Below are 26,349 nucleotides of genomic sequence, written 5' to 3' on the forward strand. Positions count from 1 at the left end.
CTTACCAACCCGCCCCTCAAATATTCCAAGCATCTGAGTCTAATTACAAAACCATTTCTACAACTACTTTTCCCCAGTGCTCAGATCACAGGGTAAATCCCACCTCTAGAATGCCCCTACCAAGTTTATGAGAACATTTTATTTGCAGCAATCCAAAGAAGATGGCCCTATTTATACAGACATCCCTCTGAGTTATGAAAGCACCCATGTTCTCAGGCTTAGGCATGTGTGAACTGAAACTGCTTTTCCTCCCACTTCTTAAAAATGATCTGAATTCTACCATAGCAGAAAGAGTCTCCATGCCCGAGTAAAATTACCCAAATGTCTGACCTAATAGGTCACCCGATTCCTGGGCTACGGGTCTCGGCTCCCATCATACCCGAGTGGTTATTCCCAGGGCCTTGTAGAGCCTGAACGCTCCACAAATGTTGAAGAGAGGGAGGCAGAGAGTGAACCAAAAAAAAAAAAAAAAATAGAATCACTGGTTGTTTAAAGGGACCATTCAATTCCACTTTTCTGCAGAACTTCTCTCCACGGTCTCCTGTTGCTTTCACAGCCGAGTCCTGGCCCTTCCTTCCACCCCTCATGGCCCCTTTCTTGCCAGAGGTCCTCTGACCTTCTTTTCATTCCCCTCAGGCCCTCACACATGCTGCTCCCTCTGTTCGGAGGGACCCCAACCCGCCCACTGCAGCCCCATCAGGCCTAATCCTACTGTCTCAGCCCGAGGCGCCTCCCCGATTCCCACACCACACCCTGTCTGTCTGCTGCTTCCCTCCCAGTCATGCTCATGACTCGGGTTCAGAAGAGCCTTCACTGTGAGGACACGAGGGCAGGGACCACGGCTATTTTGTTCTCTGCGTGCCAGCACCTAGTACTATTTCTGGCCTGACAACAGCCAACAATATTTATTAAAGAATTCACTGATTGACTGGATTTCAGACAAACCACAATCACCTCTACATGATGGGGCGGGGGGAACTGCCAATTATTTTGGGAGACTGGGAAGGGGAGGACAAGGCCAGCATTAAGCGATGAACTTAGCCCCAGTTTGGGCAAGGACATTCCTCCGGCAGTAAACGTCAGCGTATTGAAACTCAGCTCACCCTGCAATTAGGCAGGAAACCTCATATGGCTCAAAGAGAAGTTCAAAACCAGACATATTTCAGGGCAGAAAATGAACCCCCTGCAATGAGGCAATTTTCCCTGCTATGATCGCATGCCAGTGGTCACCGGACTGTGGCACGCTCCCGCTCTAGGAAAGAAAGGGGGCTCGTGACAATGAAGACCCGCAGGGGGAGTGGAAGGTGGGATCTGAGGGGCTCACACCACCCTGAGGATTTGAAGGGGGTGCTGGCAGTGGGCCGGCAGGCCTGTCAACTGTTAACGCCACTCCAGCCCTAAAAACACAGGGTCTGCCATCCTGGGAGGAGGGGAAGCCACCTTGTTCCAGAGCCAAGGCCAGCCTGAGTGGGAATGGACTGCCCCCCACGAGGCCACCCAAAGTCCCAGGTCAGAACAGGCCTGGGGAGTGCAGCCCACCTGCCCTCAGCCAGTCCCCAGCCATTCACTCAGGCAAGCGCTCAGCGAACCCGTTCAGTTGCATCCTGACTGCAGCACTCACCTTCTTAATGAACTCTGGGATGATTTTTTGGTCTGTCAGGTGGTCTAGGGAAGAATAGCAATCTAATTCCAAGATGTAGCCTTCATTGTGAAGATCAGTGTTCTGAGATCTGAAAAGAGAAACACACACACACACACAAGTTAAGATTTTGCACTATACACATATTAAAAAAAAAAAGAATCACTGGGTGTTGAATGAAATTCTAATTTCTTTCCTGAAAGTAACTGTCAAAAAGGCAGTTCTGAAAAAATAATTTATGGTTAACAACTCAAATAATATAGAGGGACCTATTAATACTTCATGGAAAGATCTCCAAGACATATCATCAAGGAAAACACATCATTATAGAATGATGGGCTTAGTACAATAAGGTTTATACCTTAAACAACACAAACACAAACACACACACACACACACACACACACACACACACACACACACACACACACTCCAGTAATGTATATTTCCCACTGGCAAACCAATAATAGCAGTGGACTCTGGGGGGATGGTGAGGGCCAGTGTGGGAATCCGGCGGGGATGGTGCTGGTGATCAAAAGTGACTTTGGCTGTATCTCTAATTTTTTTCACTTTTTTGGAAGAGAATATATTCACGTATCACTTAGAAAATTAAAAATTAATTTTTAAAAGAATTTTTTTTTTTTTTTTTGCAGTACGCGGGCCTCTCACTGTTGTGGCCTCTCCCGTTGCGGAGCGCAGGCTCCGGACGTGCAGGCTCAGTGGCCATGGCTCACGGGCCCAGCCGCTCCGCGGCATGTGGGATCTTCCCAGACCGGGGCACGAACCCGTGTCCCCTGCATCGGCAGGCGGACTCTCAACCTCTGCGCCACCAGGGAAGCCCTTAAAAGACTTTTAAAGGGTTCAACCCCTACAGAGGGCAATCTGGCAAAATCTATCAAAACTAAAGATGCATGAAGAAAAGAATATAAGGCAACTGAAGTAGAAATCCTGGGACGAGAGCGGACGTGAAGGGCTGTCTGAAGCAAACACCGAACACCTTGCGGTCGAGACGGAGGCGTCCAGCGTGCCCTGCCCCCTATCACTGCCCCCCCGACCAGGGGGTGGGGCTGCTTCCCCATCCCCCTCATATAGATGTGCACGTGACTCAATGCTGGGTGCACTTGGGACAACCAGCAGCAAGTGGTCACCAGAAGGAAATCCCACCACTCCGTGTCACTCCTTTGAGGGACCCCTGGGTGACACTATGGGGCTGAGGGACTCCTGGGAGCCACATGGTTGTCAGAAATTGAAGGTGACTGGCTGGCCCTGCCGGACGTCAGACAACAGAAGTGGACATCAGTCAAGGGCCGGCAGACCGTGCCCTTTCCTCGTGGGAAGGGGGACTTGGAGACCAGGGCCGGGCTCTCCAGGGCTCACACCACGTGTACAGCAACTCTCCACTGCCGAGGGCAGAGCAGGGCCCTCCCAGCCAACTTCGGAGGGTCCCTACCGAGGAGGGGCCCCTGCAGCCCCTGTGAGAGCAGGTGTAGCCAGGACGGGTGCCTTCATACTGAATTCCTGAGACACGTATATCCCACCAAATAAATAGTTTCTGAATGCCTATTTGCTATAATATTTTAAAGATGAATTTCTAGGAGTCATATATCATTCAAAGCAATTTATGCTGCCATTAACCATCTGAGTATGATTCACACGAAATTCAAAAGTGGAAAAATTAAAGCGGATTTGGCTTTCCCCAGGTGTGCAACTGTGATTGGGTAAGCAAATGTCAATAATTTATCTTATTTTTCTCTCTAACATATCCTTTCAGGGGTAGGGACTGAGGTGCATACTTTTGAAATGTAAAAGAATCAACTGATTCCAAACTGGCCAAACTGGAATAAACTAATTCCAAAAGAATCAACCAATTCTGAACCTCAGCCTTCTCGCCTAAAAACTTCCTCAGAGATTAGACTCATGTTCTCCCTTTTTCCCCCATGTTCTTACTCTCTCCCCACCCTAAACAAAAGACATGCTAAGAGGAACTAAAGCAGAAGATTCCAGACTTTTGAAAGAGAAGACTTAGTCAAGATACTGTCATATGCATCGTGTGGCATCTCAAACAACAAAGACAGGAATAGGAAGAGGAAAATAGGATGTGAAATCCCCACTGCTGTCACACAGGGACTAACACCAGACTGTACAAGGTTATTTATAAATACCCACTGACATTTTATTTTATTTTTTTGTTTTGTTTCTTTATAAATGTATTTATTTATATTTGGCTGTGTTGGGTCTTCGTTGCTGCACACAGGCTTTCTGTATTTGTAGTGAGCGGGGGCTACTCTTTGTTGTGGTGCGCGGGTTCTAGGTATGCGGGCTTCAGTAGTTGTGGCTTGCTGGCTCTAGAGCGCAGGCTCAGTAGTTGTGGTGCATGGGCTTAGTTGCTCCGGGGCACAACATTATAAATCAACTGTACTTCAATTAAAAAAAAGAATCCTTCAATAAGAGACCACAACAATGAAATAAAATAAGTCAACACTGTATCCACTCTGTAAAACACCCATAAAATGAATGGAGGGAAGACGGGTCTGTCTTTAAAAAACTCACAGGCCAAACTCGCTAGACGCACAAGGGATAATTGCTAGTACAGGATCTAATAACTCTCAGCTTTGCTTCTAGAACAAGAAGTACTCTGAGGAGGAAAGCAAGCTCTGGTTCATTTCATCAGATAATTAACTCAGGTACATCTGAACTGCAGGAAGCACAAACGGTGGACAAAAATAGGCATTATTACAAATTTTCTAGATGAAACATGAACACTCACATCTTGGCCTATGGTCACTTGAAAGCAAAGCCATGCATATTGGAGGAACAGGTGAGTAACTAAAGGTCTCCCCTGCCTTACAGGAATTACCTCCACAGTTTAAAATGAAAGGGTTGGAACACTGAAGAGCGGCTGCAGGGGAGGGGTGTGGCAAGGACCCCTGACTACTCCGAGGACAGATGCCCAAGCCCTCAAGTCAGCACTCTGTGAGGGGTGAGGCCAGGGCTGGGTGGGTGGCACAGTCACACAGAAAGCCCCTCCCTGCCAGCAGCCCTGTGAAAAACTGTATCAGATCCACAAAAGCTTGAAGCTTGCCTACAGGGCTGCCAGGGGGAGCATCCGGGCTTCTCAGCACTGGGGGGAGGTTGGGTGGAGGGAGGGCAGTGACTGTGGTTGCTCTAAGGTGACCCCCAGTGACCTTCCTTTTCTGGTGTTCATGCCTTTGTAGAGTCTCTCCCCCTGAGTGGGGGCAGGGCCTGCGACGTGCTTCTAATCAAAAGAACCGGGCAAAGGGACAGGAGAGCCCTCTTGTGATGATGTGACACCATAAGACTCCACCTTAGCAGATGAGAGCTAGACCCTGCCCTTAGTTGGCTGCCAGGCTGCCAGGGCACCATGTGGGCAGTCCCTGGATGACAGAGATCTCAGCCCTAGGAGATGAATTCTGCCCACCACCAAATGGAGCTTGGGAGCAGACCTTTCCCCAGTCAAGCCCCTGATGAGACTGCAGCCCCAGCCAATACTTCCACCGCAGCCTGATGAGACCTGAAGCAGAGAGCCCAGAAAAGCTACAGAAACTGAGATCATAAATGTATGTTGTTGGAACCAGTAAACTTGTGGTCATTTATTACAGAGAGTAGAAAACTCATGCAGTGGCCGAGCAGGAAGACACGGCAGCTTCATGCTCAGACCAGGCCTCCTACTGGTGGCTGGGTCTAGGCTCAGGCCCCAAGATCCAGCCAGACACCTTGAGAAGAGCCTCTGACAGATGATGAGTGTTTCATGTCCCAGAGGGCAAGGACCACCCTGGCATCAAGAAGCAGACATGCCATAGAAGTGAGTCCAGGAGCCATGGCCTGGCCCCCGAGGGACCACAGCACAGGGGAGTAGATGTCCTACAGTCAGTCAAGTTCCTAAGAATCCTTAAGATGCGTCACCGGCTGAGCAGGGATCTGCACCCTCCTGTGGGATAGGGGAAACACCACTTATGTTTCCCCAAAGGACATGTCCTTGTGTTGTCCTGGAAAGGGATACTGGAAACCACCAAACATCCACCTGGACTGAAGCCCACTGGCTTCCACTTCCAGAAAGGATAGAAAGATCTGGGTCTAAACAATAAAAAAAAAGAGGGACACAGAATGCACTTCTGGAGATGTAGGATTACCTACCTGCCAAAGCCTCCCTTATCTAAAAATTAACAGTAAATACACTGAGATTAAATACAGACACTCTGAGAAGAGCATTGCTAACAATGAAATATGCTTCCCTGTCTCCCTGCATACCTCCCCTCCATAATTTCCTCTTGATTTATTAGTTAGAGGCTGCAGGTCCTAAACCTAACTAGAGGTGGATCATTTCCCAGCTGTGTGCCTTTGGACAATTTATTTAAACATTCTATGCCTCAGTTTCTTTCACGGTCAAATGGGAATATTATGAGTAGCTATCTCTTGGCATCCTTGGAAGGATTAAATAAGACAAAAGCATGTAAAGCCCTTAGCATAGGGCATGGCAAGAAGTCCGGGCTCAGTGAGTATTAGCAGCTACTGATCTACTTCTATCATCTGTAAGTGCATTCCTAGCCCTTTTCATAGTTCCTAATTACTCATGCATTCAACGAATATTGATCACACTACTACCTTGTGCCAGACACTCTTCTTTAGCATCAAAAGAGACAAAATCTCTGCTCTCACGGAGCTCACAACCTGGTGGAGGGAGACAGGCAATAAACAAGAAATACTCAGCACAGAGAGTATGTCCAACGGTGGTAAGCGTTAAAGAAAAAAGAAACAGCAAGGTGTAGAGAATCACGAGCGGTGGGAAGCTGCAGTTTTTATGAGGGTGGTCAGGGCAGCCTCACTGAGAAGGCGACACTTGTAATAAAGATCTACGGGAGGTGACCATGCTCACAGCCAGGAAAGAAGCTTCCAGGCAGAGGAACGGCCAGTGCAAAGGTCCTAAGGTGAGATGGTACAAAACAGCCCCGTGGCTGGAGCTCAGTGAACCAGGGGCAGGAGATGAGGTCGGAGAGCCAAAGGGGAGCCAGAGAGTGTAGAACTTACAGGCCACGGTGAAGACAGTGGCTCTTACTCAGAACGATAGGGGAAGCCCTTGTTGAACAGAGAAGTGACACCATCTGATTTATTTTATTTTTATAGAAGTATAGTTGATTTACAATATTGTGTTAGTTTCAGGTGTATAGCACAGTGATTCAGTTATAATTATATATATATAAATAACTTTTTCAGATTCTTTTCCCTTATAGGTTACTACAAAATATTGTGTAGAGTTCCCTGTGCTCCACAGTAGGTCCTTGTTGGTTATCCGTTTTATATATAGAAGTGGGTACATGTTTATTTTAAAAGGAGCCTTCTGGCTGTAGGGGGAAGCTAAGAGACTAACCCAGTGGTCCAGGCGGGAGGTGATGGTGACCCCAAGGGGGCTGGTAGCAGCATAGCAGCGCTGGGAAGTGGTGGATTCTGGATATACTTTCAAGGTAGAACCTTCAAGGCTTCCTTATGAACAGAACAGGTTGTGAGGTGTGAAAGGAAGAAAGCAGATGAGGATGGCTCCAAGGATTTTTGCTCCAGCCACCGAGAGAGTGGATGATGTTGCCACAACTATGATGGGGAAGGCTGGGGCGGGAGTGGACACAGGCTTGGGGAGAAGATCAGTAATTCGGCTTCCCAGGTACTGAGTTTGACATTATCCAGCAGACGGCCAAGGAGAGATATCTGGTAGAGAGCTGAATGTATATTCGAGTCTGGACTTCAGGAGAGAGGGCTGGAGATGTGAATCTGGGAGTCATCAGCTGCCACATGGTATTCAAAGCATGAGACTGAATGAGCTCTCAATCAATATAGAGAGAGAAGAGTCAAGGACTGAGCTTGGGGACCCTCCACCGTGAAGACGGTGGGCAGAAAAGAGGAGAAAGCAGCCAAGGAGACAAAGAAAGAGCAACCATGGGGGAAGAGAGAAAACCAAGGAACGTGCAGTCCTGGATCAAATCAAGGAAGCATGTCTAGCGGAGGGGAGGAGCCACCCCGTCCATTGCTTCAATTAACATATTGACAATCGTCTCTTCAATTTACTTATCCTCTTGAAATCCCAAGAGAGAAGCTGGATTTAATCCACCCTACAGAAAAAGGTGCGAAGAAATCAGTTCACATTTAATATTATATATGACTATCCTGTTACATGGGCTGACTGTCAAAGCAATCTGCCGATTTGGGTTCTTAGTAGCTTGGCTCCTTGAAAAAAAACCATCTCCGTGCTGCTGGGTCATGTCTCAGAAATGGCCTGGAGGGAGCATTAACTAAAAAGATCTCTGATGTGTATGTTTTTTTGGGGTTTTTTTGGGTTTTTTTGCGGTACGCGGGCCTCTCACTGCTGTGGCCTCTCCCGCTGCGGAGCACAGGCTCCGGACGCGCAGGCTCAGCGGCCATGGCTCATGGGCCCAGCCGCTCCGCGGCATGTGGGATCCTCCCGGACCGGGGCACGAACCCGCGTCCCCTGCATCGGCAGGCGGACTCTCAACCACTGTGCCACCAGGGAAGCCCTGTTTGTTTGTTTTGATTCTGTAATATTTATTCTCAGAGTAAGTGTTTCTAGTCCTAAGCTACACCAACACCCCTGCCTGACTATACTGTTTATGTAAGAGACCCCTCAAATCACATGAAGGCAATGACTGAAATAATTGGGTTTGGGGGACAAAAGAAAAATCTCCCTTGATGTGCCCTAACTTTAGGCACTGGACCAAGCCAACAAGCAAACCCTGGGCTCTGTGCATCAGACCGGGTGTCCCGTCAGGCAGGCATTCTCCACCCTGGCTGCATTCAACCTTGGAATCAGTCGGTGAGCTCCCACAAATTTTGATTTAATTGGTCTGTGGTACGGCCTGGGCCAAGGGGCTCTAGAAACTCCCCAGTGATTCTAATGGGCAACCAGAGTGGAGAACGACAGTCTAGGTGGGCTGTGTTGCAGCAGCTGCTCTCCTGGAGATTTTCCTTGGCCGTAACTGAGCACGTCCAAGGAAAAGAGGAAACACGGAAAGAAGGACTTGCAGAGACCAACAATGTAGACTCCTAGCCCCTCAGAAGAAGACAAACCTCCCAGAAAAAGGACCAGACCTTAAGGAAATATAAGAATGGACAACTCTATCTGTGCCTCTTTCAGTTAGAAAAACTCAAAAATACTTCCCGCTTCTTGGTTTCCTCACTCTTCTTATGTTTTATTGTGCTAAGATATACATAACATACCATTGACCATTTTAGCCATTTCTAAGCATACATTCAGTGTCATTAAGTACATTCACAATGTTGTGCAAGCGTCACCACCAACCATCTCCGGAACTTCTTCATCATCCCAAACAGTCCTTGCTCCTGTGACAGCATATAAATGGGACTTGGGCCAAAACTGAACATGAACATGCAGGAAAATTTAGATAAAGCTTCTCAAACAAACACACGAGAGCAGATTCAGACGCTGCGCATTTGTGCACAAACCTTTCCTAACCGTAGGGCAGGGCAGCAAAGAGCCCACATGCCGAAGTACCTCAGCGGTCAACACGATTGGCCCCAGACATCAGAGCTGTTTAGGACCATAATAAAACACCACCTATTCCGTGTCACGTCGCCCTCATTACTCAGACACAAACATCAGCTGTCATAAAAACTGTGCACAAACTCCTCATGTCACCACTGCCACAGCTGCCAAGGGTTGCGTGGTCATTCCCCAGGCAGCTGGAGAGTCAGAAGGTCAAACCAAGGGAAGCAAACTCAAAGGTCCACAAACACTGAGTGAAAGAGGGTATTTTTTGACCAAAAGACATAACCCGATCACTTTGTTCTCATATAAAAGATACAGAAATGGTCTTCATGTCCACCAAGAAATATGCTCTCTCCTATTTTTCTCCAAACACAGAGTCCTGTCCGACTCCCTTCCACATTCCCATGTCTGAGAGCGACGTGGCTACGGAGAAACTTGACCCACCAGGGGAAAAGTCCCAGTGCACAGGTGATGTCAAGTGGCATGGCCGAGTCACCCCCGTACTGGGGAGCCGATGGGAGCAGTGGAAACCATGGTGAGCTGGGCAGTTTCTATCCCAACCACTACTAGAAACTCCAGGCCGGGGTTGCCAAATCTTCTAACTTTTTTAAAGGAGTCATTACACCATGTTTTTTGGTGGCCGCAAATGTCTAATTTTGGCTCCAAACACTGTTTATTACTATTATGTAATCCAACATCTTTGGGACTGAATCTGACCTCTGGGCCATCAGTCCCTGGCCTCTGGGTTCCATACACAAGGCTCCAATGTGAGTCACGGAGGCTGGATGCCAGGCAAGAGATAAGAGCGAACAGATTATCCAACTGTATCATCATCAGAATAACTAACCCTAAACCCAAGTCCGATATTTCAACCATTGTAATGACCTGGCAGATTCTTCCCCTCCTCACTCCCCATGACCGTGGTCAGGACATCGACACTGACCCTGCCTGATCTCACAGTGGCTGGGACAGAACCCTTTTCTAAGCCATTAAAAAAACATGTTTGCAAGCAAACACTGTAATGCTTTATGAGTTACAGTCATAAAGGGTTAATCCTCAAATTATTCAGATGAAATGTCAAGCAGTAAGCTGAATACCTATTTTGGTCTCATGGACAGAGCTGAAATCAGGCCACTAAAAAGCAGATGCCTGTTTAGAATCTACTATAAACTATCCTTTTAAACAATAAACATGTTAATAAAAACTATCATACACACTTCTTTTAAATAATAAACATGTAACAGATCTCACTCCAACTCATTAATCCCTTAGATAGCTTCAAAGATCATGAGTTGAAGCAACATCTTCTTTTTCCCAGGACACAAAGCACAGTTTGAACTTGAGTTATGAAAAGAAACGAGAGAGAATGTGCAGTTCATCAGTAGGGCTATTTTTGCTTCATTGAGGAACAATCAGAAAGAAATGGTGACAAACACAAACTTAGATTACTAGGCATTTCTCCAACGAGAGAAAAAACAAATCACTAAATGTCAGTTGACAGAAGCAAATCCTGTATCTCTGGGAAACAGGACGGAATTTTCAGATTTTTCCCTCAAGGCAACGCCAGGTTCAAGTAGAATGATCAGAATGGTGTGTTGTTGTTGTTGTTGTTTTAAAGGAGTAGTAGGGAGGAAAATGAACTACACATCTGAGAAAGATCTGTCCACGAAAGGAAAAGAAGGCTTTTTCTAGTTTCATGAGCTTATCACTTGCTTGACCACTGACCACAGGAAGGGCTGGAGTTACATCCTCTCGAGAAACTTACAGTCTCACATTTTCCTTAGTGAAATGTCAAAGAAAAATACTGCATGTTACCACTTAAATGTGGACTCTAAAGAATAAAACGAATTGGTGAATATAACAAAAAAGAAACAGACCCCCAGATATGGAGAACCAACTAGTGGTTACCAGTGGGGAGAGGGAAAGGGGGAGGGGCAACATAGGCAGAGGGGCTTCAGAGGTACAAACTATTGGGTACAAAATAAGCTACAAGGAGTTATGGTACAACACAGGGAATATGGCCAATATTTTATAATAACTATAAATGGAGCATAACCTTTAATTAAAAATTGTGAATCACTACACTGTACACCCAAAATATATAATTTTGTAAATCAATTACACTTCAATAATAATAAAAAAAAAAAAGAAACTTAGAGTCTATGGGCATGTAACTACCCAACACTGCTATTTATTCTAACCATAGAGAAGAGCTATGAAAGTTCAGTTGCTTCCACAGTCAGGGATCAGCGAGTTTTAAAAAGCAAAGAGCATGTAAGCAGAGTCTTTGAAGCTGTGTGGAAATTAGTCATGGGACAATGGATAAAATGACATTCCAGGCACTGAGAACAGAAATTAGGAAGGATCTAGATGGAAAAAAAGCATGAGTTACATGGTGGAAATAATGAATAGGTCAGTTTGGTAAAAGATAGGTGAAGGCGAGGTTTGTTTATGCTAATTCAGCTGGATCAGTAAACACGAGCCTGGCGAATGTATGGGTGAATTTGCTGTTGTAATAGATCTGTGATGTGGGCCCTGCAGTGCTGCCTGGAGCAGAAAGTGAGAAATGGGGTTGGAAAGAAAGGACAGGGGTGTGTCGCTACAGGACTGGACTGGCCTTCTTTCTGAGGTAAAGGGGAGTCATGGATGGTCTTAGATAAAAGAAGATATGGAAGTACAGATTTTAGGAAGATTAAGCAAGCAGCATTGCGTATGATGGAGGAAGAGTTGGAAGAACATTTTAGGAGAGCAGAAATGAGAGCTAAGATTTCTGTAGAGGAAGTGGATGGATGGGAGAGAGAGTTGAGGTGTGTATCATCCCTGCAGGTGCTGGTGGTTGGGTTGGGGGAGGGGCATAAACTGCTGCTCCCCAAAGATGCTCTCAGATCAACGGGGAAAATGTTCCAATAATCTCTGTGACCTCCTCTTTGCAAAGTGAACCAAATCTACAAAACCGAAATGAGGCTGCTGGAGTCAAAAGTTTCCCCTAATAGTGAAGCTTGAGAAATGCTGGAAGAAGAAAAAAGCCAAGTAAACAAATCCTAGCTAATCTTTCAATAAAGCACCTCATTACAGAGTTTATCAGGGGAGTGCTGAAGTAGGAAGCAGAGAGAAGGAAACAACTCGTAGATGGGTCACTGGTCTTTCTTCTCCCTTCTTTTTTCACCAACAGACATGCATCCCATCTGTGGATAAGGGTTTGGTATCCCCTGGAACATTCCAGAGATGATGGGGGAGATGTGCACATGATACTCTAACCACACACTCTCCCAGGGAGCTGTGCACTGCCAAGCGGGTGCAAGGCATCATGGGCCCCTAACGAGCCACGGCTGCTATTTATGCTAGAGAAATCTTGCCACATCCTGCCTCACTCTTTACTGCTGGAGCCGGCTCTCTGGTAGATAAGCCATCAGTGACTTGCACAACACAAGAAGTTCACCTTTAACCTTAAAAGGCAAGAAAAACAAGTTTTACCCCCAGTGGTCCCTGTATAATGTAGCTGTGAGAGAAATTCAATCCCCACCACACCAGACTACAGCAAAGGGGACCACCGCCACATGAAATCGGACTTGGGGCAGGGTCCTGCTTTCTCATGAACCCTGCGAGGCTCCTCGCGGACTCTGAAACATGTGGAAATGACGACTAGTAGTACTGATGCATAAATATTATTTTTTCACAAAGATAACACTGAATAAAGGCAGTACTTACTGCCTGGTACTTACTGGTTCAGAAAAGTCACATTATCTGCAAACAAAAGTAACAGCAGTAGCCACACACGTGAATGCCCTTCCTAAGACTCTCACCAGCCACGTCCAGCAGAGTGACAGGAAGTCTCTTCTTTATTTACGGTTAACGCACACATCCCAATTCAAGTTTGCTCACCGTTTCCTTCTTTTCTGGGTCTTCCTACCCGCATCCTCCAACCTGCTGAGTTAGACGATGGACATGTTCCATCTCTGCACTGCCCAACGCAGTAGCCACTACCCAGATGTTGCTACTGAGCACCTAAAATGTGGCGAGTGCCGCTGAGGGAATGAATGCTTAATATTATTTAATTTTAATTAACTTTCATTGATAATGTATGCCTAGTGTCTCCCTAATAGAAAAGCGCAGCTCAGTTCTGTTCTGAAACTTTGATGTGCACATAGATCCCCTGGGATCCTGTTAAAATGCAAATTCGGAGTCAGCAGATGTGGGTGGGGCCTGGGATCTGCATTTCTAAGAGGCTGCCAGGTGATGCTGAGGCTGCCAGTGCACAGACCAAGGTAAAGACTGGAACTGCTTCGGAACCACCAGTGTGACCTGGAAGCCTCGTGAATGGGTGGTCTCCAAAGCTTCTGATCATAAAACCCTCAAGTAAAAGTCTCCTGAGTACTACTGTACCAACATCTTACCTATGTTAGAAAACAATGCATTTAGAAGATGAGAAACAGATGAAATAAGCAATATTTAAAAAGTGTAGTCGCAATAGGTCCCTATTATTAGTAATTAATATTCCAAGGCATAATATACACTTGAAATGAGATTCACTGTTAGCAATCGTGGAAGTAAATCCACATTGCAAAATGTCTTCTTGATGAGTCTAAAATTCTTTGGCCATCTTTTGTCAGATTGGAACAGGTAGGCATCGATTTTTTTATGTCACCAAGAAAGCTCTTATACACAGTGAGAGAAGGATCGATGTGGCCAGTTGTGTGTGTGTGTGTGTGTGTGTGTGTGTGTGAGAGAGAGAGAGAGAGAGAGAGAGAGAGAGAGCGAGAGAAAGAGAGAGAGACATGGTGCTCCAAGGACAAAGAACAAGATAAGGGAGGGGTGAGGGAGGAGAGTTTCACATTTATATTACTGGTATTCTGTGTTCTCTTCAATCTGCAATGAATTTACAGGAATTTTTTTAAGCCATGTGTATATTTCATCAGGGCTAAACTTAGTTAAAATTACAAAAAATAATCCACTTCCCTGGGTTCTCAGCTGCAAAAGTTTCCTCTGCCCCCAGTCTCCTCCAGGATTCCCGCCGTCACACCCCGCTTCATACAGACAGGGGTCCTCAGACATCTACACCCAGACAGGGCATCACCTTCAACCTGAATGCTAAATATTGGTAATGCATAATTTCTCTCCTAATTTTTCAGTATAAATAAACATACACAGAAGCTTCAATTCTCTTTCAACATAGGTATGTGGTATGTCTACCACCTTTGGTAACCACTGGTCTAGACGGTACATAGAATTTTCAGAATAATCACAAAGCTCTAGAATAAAAAATGTACTTCCAACAATAATATTGAACTCTATGATCTTAAAAACACCTGGTAGAAATTCTTCTCAGATTAGTATGTAAGTGAAATCACAATTTCAACAGGGTTTACTGGGAACTGAAGAAAATAACTTTAGACTATAGACTATATATGGAAAAATCAATATGCCAAAGTTGCCAAGATCCTGAAAAACATAGTGCTTGGCTAGATATTAATATACACTACAAATTTATTGTAATTTATTGTAATCAAAATAGCATGGGATTAGCACAAAAATCAATCAATAGATCAAAGGAACAATAAAGAATCGGGAATAAATTGGGGTGTATGCAGAAATCCAACCTATGATAAAGGTGGCATTTCATTCACCAAGTTAGGTTAATACAATAAATGCTGTTGACAAAGGTAGAAGAAAATACAGTTAGACCCCTTACCTCACACCCTAACGCTAATCCAGTGGTTCTCAACTAGGGGCAGCAGTTTTGCCTGTTCAGGGGCATTTCATAACATCTGGAAACATTTCTGATTGCCACAACTGCAAGGGCGGGAAGGGGGGCGGTGTTTGCTATTGGCATCAAGTGGGCAGAGGCCAGGAATGCTGCCAAATATGCTACAACTCACAGGACGGTCCCTGGCCCAAAATGTCAACAGTTGAGAAACTACGTAGGCTGAGAAATCCTACCCAAACCCTAACCCTAATGATTACAAAGTTAAAGAGGAACAGTGTTAGAAGTAGAAGGATCCTGATGAGAAACCTGGCTCCTCCATGCCATCAGAAGGGTGACTCTGAAGGAAGTACCGTTTTCTTCATCTTGGCTTTCAAGAGGAAAGACAAGGCACACCATGAAGCAAAGAGCAGGGACTCTGGCCGCAGCAATAAATAAATGGTAGCTATTATGGCCAATAACATAAATGGTAAATCATATTAAGAAGTGCCTGTGAGTCTAAAATGTCAATATGACACTAATGAACTTATCTACAAAACAGAGCAGACTCACAGACATAGAGAACAGACTTGTGGTTGCCAAGGGGGAGGGGGGTGGGGGAGGGATGGAGTGGGAGTTTGGGATTAACAGATGTAAACTATTATATACAGGATGGATAAACAACAAGGCCCTACTGTATAGCACAAGGAACTATATTCAATATCCTGGGATAAACCATAATGGAAAAGAATATGAAAAACAGAATGGAGAAAGGAGGGGAAGATGGCGTAAGAGTAAGACGCGGAGATCACCTTCCTCACCACAGATACACCAGATATACATCTACCCATGGAACACCTCCTACAGAACACCTACTTAACGCTAGCAGAAGACCTCAGACCTCCCAAAAGGCAAGAAAGTCCCCACGTACCTGGGTAGGGAAAAAGAAAAAAGAATAAACAGAAACAAAAGGATAGGGACGGGACCTGCACCAGTGGGAGGGATCCGTGAAGGAGGAAAGGTTTCCACACACTAGGAAGTCCCTTCGTGGGCGGAGACTGCGGGTGGCGGAGGGGGAAGCTTCGGAGCAGCGAGGGAGAGCACAGCAACCAGGATGCGGAGGGCAAAGTGGAGAGATTCCCGCACAGAGGATCGGTGCCGACCGGAACTCACCAGCCCGAGAGGCTTGTCTGCTCACCGCCACAGCAGGCAGGGCTGGGAGCTGACGCTCGGGCTTTGGTCAGAACGCAGGGAGAGGACTGGGGTTGGCGGCGTGAACACAGCCTGAAGGGGGCTAGTGTGCCACAGCTAGCCGGGAGGGAGTCTGGGGAAAAGTCTGGACCTGCCGAAGAGGCAAGAGACTTTTTCTTGCCTCTTTGTTTCCTGGTGCGCGAGGAGAGGGGATTAAGAGTGCTGCTTAAAGGAGCTCCAGAGACGGGCGTGAGCCGCGGCTAAAAGCGCGGACCCCAGAGACGGGCATGAGACTCTAAGGCTGCTGCTGCCGCCACCAAAAAGCCTGTGTGCGAGCACAGGTCACTATCCACACACCCCCTTCCGGGGAGCCTGTGCAGCCTGCCACTGCCTGGGTCCCAGGATCCAGGGACAACTTCCGCGGGAGAACGCACAGCACGCCTCAGGCTGGTGCAACGTCCCGCCGGCCTCTGCCGCCACAGGCTCGCCCCGCACTCCGTGCCCCTCCCTCCCCCCGGCCTGAGAGAGCCAGAGGCCCAGAATCAGCGGCTCCTTTAACCCCGTCCTGTCTGAGTGAAGAACACACGCCCTCCGGAGACCTACATGCAGAGGCGGGGCCAAATCCAAAGCCGAGCCCCGGGAACTGTGAGAACAAAGAAGAGAATGGGAAATCTCTCCCAGCAGCCTTAGAAGCAGCTCCACAATCAACTTGATGTACCCTGCATCTGTGGAATACATGAATAGACAACGAATCATCCCAAATTGAGGAGGTGGACTTTGAGAGCAAGATTATTTTTTCCCTTTTCCTCTTTTTGTGAGTGTGTATGTGTATGCTTCTGTGTGAGATTTTGTCTGTATAGCATTGCTTCCACCATTTGTCCTAGGGTTCTGTCCGTCTTTTTTTTTTTAATAATTATTTTTTATTTTAATAACTTTATTTTATCTTGCTTTATTTTCTTTCTTTCTTTCCTTCCTTCCCTCCTCCCTCCTTCCTTTCTTTCTTTCTTTCTTTTCTTTCTTTCTTCTTTTTCTCGCTTTTATTCTGAGCAGTGTGGATGAAAGGCTCTTGGTGTTGCAGCCAGGAGTCAGTGCTGTGCCTCTGAGGTGGGAGAGCCAACTTCAGGACACTGGTCCACAAGAGACCTCCCAGCTCAACATACTATCAAACCGCAAAAATCTCCCAGAGATCTCCATCTCAACACCAGCACCCAGCTTCACTCAACGAACAGCAAGCTACAGTGCGGGACACCATACGCCAAACAACTAGGAAGACAGGAACACAACCCCACCCATTAGCAGAGAGGCTGCCTAAAATCATAATAAGTCCACAGACACCCCAAAACACACCACCAGACGTGGACCTGCCCACCAGAAAGTCAACATCCAGCCTCATCCACCAGAACACAGGCACCAGTCCCCTCCACCAGGAAGCATACACAACCCACTGAACCAACTTTAGCCACTGGGGACAGACATCAAAAACAATGGGAACTACAAACCTGCAGCCTGCAAAAAGGAGACCCCAAACACACTAAGATAAGCAGAATGAGAAGACAGAGGAACACACAACAGATGAAGGAGCAAGATAAAAACCCACCAGACCTAACAAATGAAGAGGAAATAGGCAGTCTACCTGAAAAAGAATTCAGAGTAATGATAGTAAAGATGATCCAAAATCTTGGAAATAGAATAGACAAAATGCAAGAAAAATTTAACAAGGACCTAGAAGAACTAAAGATGAAACAAGCAACGATGAACAACACAATAAATGAAATTAAAAATACTCTAGATGGGATCAATAGCAGAATAACTGAGGCAGAAGAACGGATAAGTGACCTGGAAGATAAAATAGTGGAAATAACTACTGCAGAGCAGAATAAAGAGAAAAGAATGAAAAGAACTGAGGACAGTCTCAGAGACCTCTGGGACAATGTTAAACACACTAACATTCGAATTATAGGGGTTCCAGAAAAAGAAGAGAAAAAGAAAGGGACTGAGAAAATATTTGAAGAGATTATAGTTGAAACTTCCCTAATATGGGAAAGGAAATAGTTAATCAAGTCCAGGAAGCACAGAGAGTCCCAAACAGGATAAATCCAAGGAGAAATACGCCAAGACACATATTAATCAAACTGACAAATTTAAATACAAAGAAAACATATTAAAAGCAGCAAGGGAAAAACAACAAATAACACACAAGAGAATCCCCATAAGGTTAACAGCTGATCTTTCAACAGAAACTCTGCAAGCCAGAAGGGACTGGCAGGACATATTTAAACTGATAAAGAAGAAAAACCTGCAACCAAGATTATTCTATCCAGCAAGGATCTCATTCAGATTTGATGGAGAAATTAAAGCCTTTAGAGACAAGCAAAAGCTGAGTGAGTTCAGCACCACCAAACCAGCTTTACAACAAATGCTAAAGGAACTTCTCTAGACAAGAAACACAATAGAAGGAAAAGACCTACAATAACGAACCAAAAACAATTTAGAAAATGGGAATAGGAACATACATATTGATAATTACATTAAATGTAAATGGACTAAATGCTCCAACCAAAAGACACTGATTGGCTGAATGGATACAAAAACAAGACCCATATATATGCTGTCTACAAGAGATGCACTTCAGACCTAGAGACACATACAGACTGAAAGTAAGGGGATGGAAAAAGATATGCCATGCAAATGGAAACCAAAAGCAAGCTGGAGTAGCAATTCTCATATCAGACAAAATAGACTTTAAAATAAAGACTATTAGAAGAGACAAAGAAGGACACTACATAATGATCAAGGGATCGATCCAAGAAGAAGATATTACCATTGTAAATATTTATGCAACCAACATAGGAGCACCTCAATACATAAGGCAAATACTAACAGCCATAAAAGGGGAAATCAACAGTAACACATTCATAGTAGGGGACTTTAACACCCCACTTTCACCAATGGACAGATCATCCAAAATGAAAATAAATAAGGAAACACAAGCTTTAAATGATACTTTAAACGAGATGGACTTAATTGATATTTATAGGACATTCCATCCAAAAACAACAGAATACACATTTTTCTCAAGTGCTCATGGAACATTCTCCAGGATAGATCATATCTTGGGTCACAAATAAAGCCTTGGTAAATTTAAGAAAATTGAAATTGTATCAAATATCTTTTCCGACAACAACACTATGGGACTAGATATCAATTACAGGAAAAGATCAGTAAAAAATACAAAGACATGGAGGCTAAACAATACACTACTTAATAACGAAGTGATCACTGAAGAAATCAAAGAGAAAATAAAAAAATACCTAGAAACAAATGACAATGGAGACACGACGACCCAAAACTTATGGGATGCAGCAAAAGCCGTTCTAAGAGGGAAGTTTTTAACAATGCAATCCTACCGTAAGAAACAGGAAACATCTCAAATAAACAACCTAACCTTGAACCTAAAGCAATTAGAGAAAGAAGAACAAAAAACCCCCAAAGTTAGCAAAAGGAAAGAAATCATAAAAATCAGATCAGAAATAAATGAAAAAGAAATGAAGGAAACGATAGCAAAGATCAATAAAACTAAAAGCTGGTTCTTTGAGAAGATAAACAAAACTGATAAACCATTAGCCAGACTCATCAAGAAAACAAGGGAGAAGACTCAAATCAATAGAATTAGAAATGAAAAAGGAGAAGTAACAACTGACACTGCAGAAATACAAAAGATCACGAGAGATTACTACAAGCAATTCTATGCCAATAAAATGGACAACCTGGAAGAAATGGACAAATTCTTAGAAAAGCATAACCTGCCAAGACTGAATCAGGAAGAAATAGAAAATATGAACAGACCAGTCACAAGCACTGAAATTGAAACTGTGATTAAAAATCTTCCAACAAACAAAAGCCCAGGACCAGATGCCTTCACAGGCGAATTCTATCAAACATTTAGAGAAGAGCTAACACCTTTCCTTCTCAAACTCTTCCAAAATATAGCAGAGGGAGGAACACTCCCGAACTCCTTCTACAAGGCCACCATCACCCTGATACCAAAACCAGACGAGGATGTCACAAAGAAAGAAACTACAGGCCAATATCACTGATGAACATAGATGCAAAAATCCTCAACAAAATACTAGCAAACAGAATCCAACAGCACATTAAAAGGATCATACACCATGATCAAGTGGGGTTTATTCCAGGAATGCAAGGATTCTTCAATATACGCAAATCAATCAACGTGATACACCATATTACCAAATTAAAGGAGAAAAACCATATGATCATCTCAATAGATGCAGAAAAAGCTTTTGACAAAATTCAACACCCATTTATGATAAAAACCCTGCAGAAAGTAGGCATAGAGGGAACTTTCCTCAACATAGTAAAGGCCATATATGACAAACCCACAGCCAACATCATCCTCAATGGTATAAAACTGAAAGCATTTCCACTAAGAACAGGAAAAAGCCAAGCTTGCCCACTGTTACCACTATTATTCAACATAGTTTTGGAAGTTTTAGCTACAGCAATCAGAGAAGAAAAGGAAATAAAAGGAATCCAAATCAGAAAAGAAGAAGTAAAGCTGTCACTGTTTGCAGATGACATGATATTATACACAGAGAATCCTAAAGATGCTACCAGAAAACTACTAGAGCTAATCAATGAATTTGGTAAAGTAGCAGGATACAAAATGAATGCACAGAAATCTGGCATTCCTATACACTAATGATGGAAAATCTGAAAGTGAAATCAAGAAAACACTCCCATTTACCATTGCAACAAAAAGAATAAAATGTCTAGGAATAAACCTACCTAAGGAGACAAAAGACCTGTATGCAGAAAATTATAAGACATTGATGAAAGAAATTAAAGATGATACAAGTAGATGGAGAGATATACCATGTTCTTGGATTGGCAGAATCAACATTGTGAAAATGACTCTACTACGCAAAGCAATCTACAGATTCAATGCAATCCCTATCAAACTACCACTGGCATTTTTCACAGAACTAGAACAAAAAATTTCACAATTTGTATGGAAACACAAAAGACCCCAAATAGCCAACGCAATCTTGAGAACGAAAAATGGAGCTGGAGGAATCAGGATCCCTGACTTCAGACTATACTACAAAGCTACAGTAATCAAGACAGTATGGTACTGGCACAAAAACAGAAAGACAGATCAATGGAACAGGATAGAAAGCCCAGGGATAAACCCACGCACATATGGTCACCTTATCTTTGATAAAGGAGGCAGGAATGTACAGTGGAGAAAGGATAGCCTCTTCAATAAGTGGTGCTGGGAAAACTGGACATGTACATGTAAAAGTATGAGATTAGATCACTCCCTAACACCATACACAAAAATAAGCTCAAAATGGATTAAAGACCGAAATGTAAGGCCAGAAACTATCAAACTCTTAGAGGAAAACATAGGCAGAACACTCCATGACATAAATCACAGCAAGATCCTTTTTGACCCATCTCCTAGAGAAATGGAAATAAAAACAAAAATAAACAAATGGGACCTAATGAAACTTCAAAGCTTTTGCACAGCAAAGGAAACCATAAACAAGACCAAAAGACAACCCTCAGAATGGGAGAAAATATTTGCAAATGAAGCAACTGACAAAGGATTTATCTCCAAAATTTATAAGCAGCTCATGCAGCTCAATAACAAAAAAACAAACAACCCAATCCAAAAATGGGCAGAAGACCTAAATAGACATTTCTCCAAAGAAGATATACAGACTGCCAACAGACACATGAAAGAATGCTGAACATCATTAATCATTAGAGAAATGCAAATCAAAACTACAATGATATATCATCTCACACCAGTCAGAATGGCTATCACCAAAAAATCTAGAACCAATAAATGCTGGAGAGGGTGTGGAGAAAAGAGAACACTCTTGCACTGCTGGTGGGAATGTGAATTGGTACAGCCACTATGGAGAACAGTATGGAGGTTCCTTAAAAAACTACAAATAGAATTACCATATAACCCAGCAATCCCGCGACTGGGCATATCCCCTGAGAAAACCATAATTCAAAAACAGTCATGTACCAAAGTGTTCATTGCAGCTCTATTTACAGTAGCCCGGAGATGGAAACAACCTAAGTGTCCATCATCGGATGAATGGATAAAGAAGATGTGGCATATATATACAATGGAATATTACTCGGCTATATAAAGAAACGGAATTGAGCTATTTGTAATGAGTTGGATGGACCTAGATTCTGTCATACAGAGTGAAGTAAGTCAGAAAGAGAAAGATAAATACTGTATACTAACACATATATAGGGATTTTAAGAAAGTAAAAAATGTCATGAAGAACCTAGGGTTAAGACAGGAATAAAGACACAGGCCTACTAGAAAATGGACTTGAGGATATGGGGAGGGGGAAGGGTAAGCTGTGACAAAGTGAGAGAGTGGCATGGACATATATACATTACCAAAGGTAAGGTAGATAGCTAGTGGGAAGCAGCCACATAGCATAGGGAGATCAGCTCGGTGCCTTGTGACCATCTAGAGGGGTGGGATAGGGAGGGTGGGAGGGAGGGAGACGCAAGAGGGAAGAGATATGGGAACATATGTATATGTATAACTGATTCACTTTGCTATAAAGCAGAAACTAACACACCATTGTAAAGCAATTATACTCCAATAAAGATGTAAAAAAAAAGAATACACAAAGAAGACCTAATACACATAGTATTTAAAAATGATCAAAAATGATAATATATGGGACCTATATTCAGCTCATGTGCCTTATTATAGCTATTTTACTTGTTTATGGTCTGTGTTCTTTTAAATTAGTGTCTATCCTATGTCAGTTTTTAACAATTCTGCATGTCACCTGGCAATGAGAGATACCTTTTGTTTTCAAAACTGACAACTTGAACATTTGTTTAATGGAAAAAATACAGTGAAGGATCAACATTATATATTTTTTACAAATCAAACAATAAGTGTATTTGATTTGCAGTGTTGTGTTAGTTTCGGGTGTGCGGCAAAGTGATTCAGTTATTTCAGATTCTTTTCCATTACAGGCCATTACAAGATATTGAATATAGTTCCCTGTGCCATAAATATATATATATGTATATATGTGTGTGTGTATATATATATATATATATATATATATATATAGGAAGGAGAGACGTGGATGGGGGCTCAACTGAAGCAAGACTGGCCATGAACTGACAGTTGTTGAAGCTGGGTGATAGGTAGGGGGGTTTCATTATATTATTCTGTCTGCTTATTTTTATGTTTGAAATTCTCATAATGAAATAAATACTAAAACATAAAAAAGAATGTATATCTATGTATAACTGAATCACTTTGCTGTACAGCAGAAATAAAATATAATAAATTAACTATACTTCAATAAAATAATTTTTTTTCAAAAAAGAAGTGCCTGCAAACATATAAATGTTCTTCACAAGGAAAATGGGCTTTTTGTTCCCTTTTTGTTAAGACCCAGGTTGCCTGACAGAGCAATTTCAGGGACTTAAACTATAGAAGTCGAGGATGAAAATTTCAAGTTGTTATAAATCCCCCCAGAGCACAGATTGTGCTCACCTCATTCTCTCTTACAAGGGTCACTACCTTAGAAGACACAGACACCTAGTACATTTTGCTTTTGATTTTAGGGAACAGAGGGAAATAGTACACGAATGGCCTTAGAACCATCATTTGCATACAACTGTTCAGTGCAGAAACTGACAAGGCCCAGCTAGCCTGCTGAATGGAGCCATTTGGGGGGCTCCAGCTGGTTTCCAGTGGCAGCCCTATGTCCTGAAACCAGCTTGGGGGTAACCAGGCCTGTGGTCCCATAGCCTTGCTATGGGGACCCTTGATACTGCGAAGCCCAGAGGATTGTGGGAATTCTCTGAGGACCCTTCCATAAGCTCCGGGCCCCTGAGCTGAAAGATGGTGTATTTCTGGGCCATGAGCCTTAAGATGGAACGTAAGTCCCATCCCCACCACACCCTCCCACTCACCTGCCCCACACTTCAGTACTGAGAAGTCATTAGTAACTACTTCAGTCTAATTTTCTTAGGAAATAAAATGGAAGCAAGGAATAACAGAAGATAATAGCACCTTTTAGCTATAAAATAGAGGAAGTCTAAAATCTCGGCTGAACGCATAATAATGTTTTCAACAAATATTAACGGCAAAAATCAACCATCATGAGGACATAGTGAGACAAAATTATAACACTTAACACACACAGAAATGAAGCAAAAGTGCTCTCAGGCCCTCAGGTGTTGTATGAATAGGAGTTACTAATTTGGTTTTTAAAGTCTTTGTAGCCATTTTAAGTTCCATCCTGTGGTCGCCGAATAGGAAGCAAATGAAATGATGTACTCCACTAAATCACATTACAGCATTTACCTCTTTGTAAAATGGTTCCATCTCTCAACCATTTAAAAAATTATAGAAAACAGCTAGATAGATCATAGAGATAATCATTACATCAAGGTCTCAAGAATGCTGCAATCACTCACAATGTACTGGGATGGATCTGGAAGTTATTTCTCACCTGCCGCTGCATTCATAGCTAAAAATGCAAAATTGAATGAGTACTAGTCGTCTCCAGGCCCCAACACTGGTCATGCCCACTGCATCTTTCTTAGCTTGAGAAACAGACACAATCTAAGTTACCTCTGATTGACAAAGAAGAGTAAAGACAAAAAAGACTTTGCCAGGAAGACAATGTGACTTCCTAAATCTAATATGGAATAGGCGTGCAAATACAAAAATCTAACAAATAAAATTGTGCGCAAGCAAATGACCTATATTGTGTGCACATGGCCCTCCTAACAGTAAGTGTCCCTATAACACACCTGCAATGTCACATAATAAACCTTTCTAGAGTCCATTTTAAGTTAAAGATTGTGGGAGGAGAGGGCTATTATTTACTTTATTTTAAAACAAATACAGACATGTCATGGTACCGCAGTATTTGCGCAGGTTTTAAGATCAAGAGGAAATTTCAAAGAACTGTAGTTTGTGCTGCTGCGTTTTGGATATGTGCTTGCTGTTCTCTGCCATTCCAAATGACTTCTGAGAAAGACTGAAAATCACTACTATGTTAATTCTCTCTCTCAGAGGAGGCAAAAAAATAAATAAAGTATAAAATGTGGGGAAAGGCACAGGCAATCGAGGACAGCTATCAAACAGGGGAGGGAAATGAGGTCTCGCACGAACCACGCACGGCTTTCCTGTTCTCTCCACTGGGATAAAGACTGACACTTGGAGAGACAGAATAGGTAGGCAAGCCATTTAGGGGTGTGGATGGGAAAAAACTCTCTTTCCCCAAGAGAATGTGGCTTTACACCGGCATATTAGATTAGAAAGTGCAAACACAATAATTAACAGTGAATCCTGAAACTTCAACACGCCAGAAAAGAGTGTCACTCAGGAGTGAGACCTGGAAAATAGGGATACATTAAGGTAATCTTCAGTGAGGCTGGACAGCTCTGCAGGGGGCGGGCGGCAGCCCTGGAGAGCTAATCAAGTTCTCCCGACACCTCGGGAAGCTTGAGAAACCTGAAGAAGGATGCTCCCACGCCAGCAGCTAGGGGCAGCCGTGGGCAAAGAGCGGGGCCCTTCCCAAATCCGAACCCCAAACAACAAGCTCCTCGCTAAACAAACACCTTTATTCCCCGCCTGATTTAAGAAAAGCACTTTGAGTCCCCCTTCCTCAGTTTCTGCTCTCTGGGAATAAACCAGCTGCTGTGGTTTTTCCACCACAGTAACACGTGTCAATCACCGCTAGGCCCAGCGTTACTTTTCCTCCCAACGTGTGATTCCAACAATCAGATGCCCCAGGCTGAAGCCCAGCCTCGCGTGTGAGCGTTTTCTAGGGCACATCCCAGAAGGTGCCCCCAGCCCCTGTGTATTTCATTTAATTATGAAACCTCTTTCTAGAAGCCCCATAATTCTCCCAAGAGTCAAAGTAATTGGTAGAAATTAGACATGAAGAGACACAAGGCCTCTTAAAGAGGACACTTTCGACTATAATTTTTAAAAGAATTTTCTGTTCAGTTCCAATATAATTTTGTACTTTCCCAATTCTGCCCTTTTCAAATGCCAGAGAAAAGGTTCATGTTATCTCGTGGGCTATAAAAAAAAAGCCAATAGTGGGGCTGCATCCCGCAGGCCTACAAGGCCTGCACTCGCCCGGCTTTAAGATCTTAAGACCGAAGAAAGAGCCCTGAGTCACCAACAGAGACATCAGTGGTTTCATGGATGGGGGAGCTTACACATCTGAAGCAAGGTCTTGGAGGGACACCCTACC

General features: G+C 43.7%; 1 protein-coding gene across 1 annotated transcript in view; it reads right to left on the reverse strand.

Moving 5' to 3' along the window:
• The window catches only part of RFTN1 (raftlin, lipid raft linker 1), a 204,244-nt gene that overhangs the window by 92,045 nt on the left and 85,850 nt on the right, over nucleotides 1-26,349 (reverse strand). The window contains exon 4 of the mRNA XM_082839511.1: nucleotides 1,622-1,730. Coding sequence (XP_082695637.1) covers nucleotides 1,622-1,730 — 109 coding nt within the window. The remainder of the gene's footprint in view (nucleotides 1-1,621; nucleotides 1,731-26,349) is intronic.

Source organism: Leucopleurus acutus (assembly GCF_964270905.1).
Source record: "Leucopleurus acutus genome assembly, chromosome: 5".
NCBI lineage: Eukaryota > Metazoa > Chordata > Mammalia > Artiodactyla > Delphinidae > Leucopleurus > Leucopleurus acutus.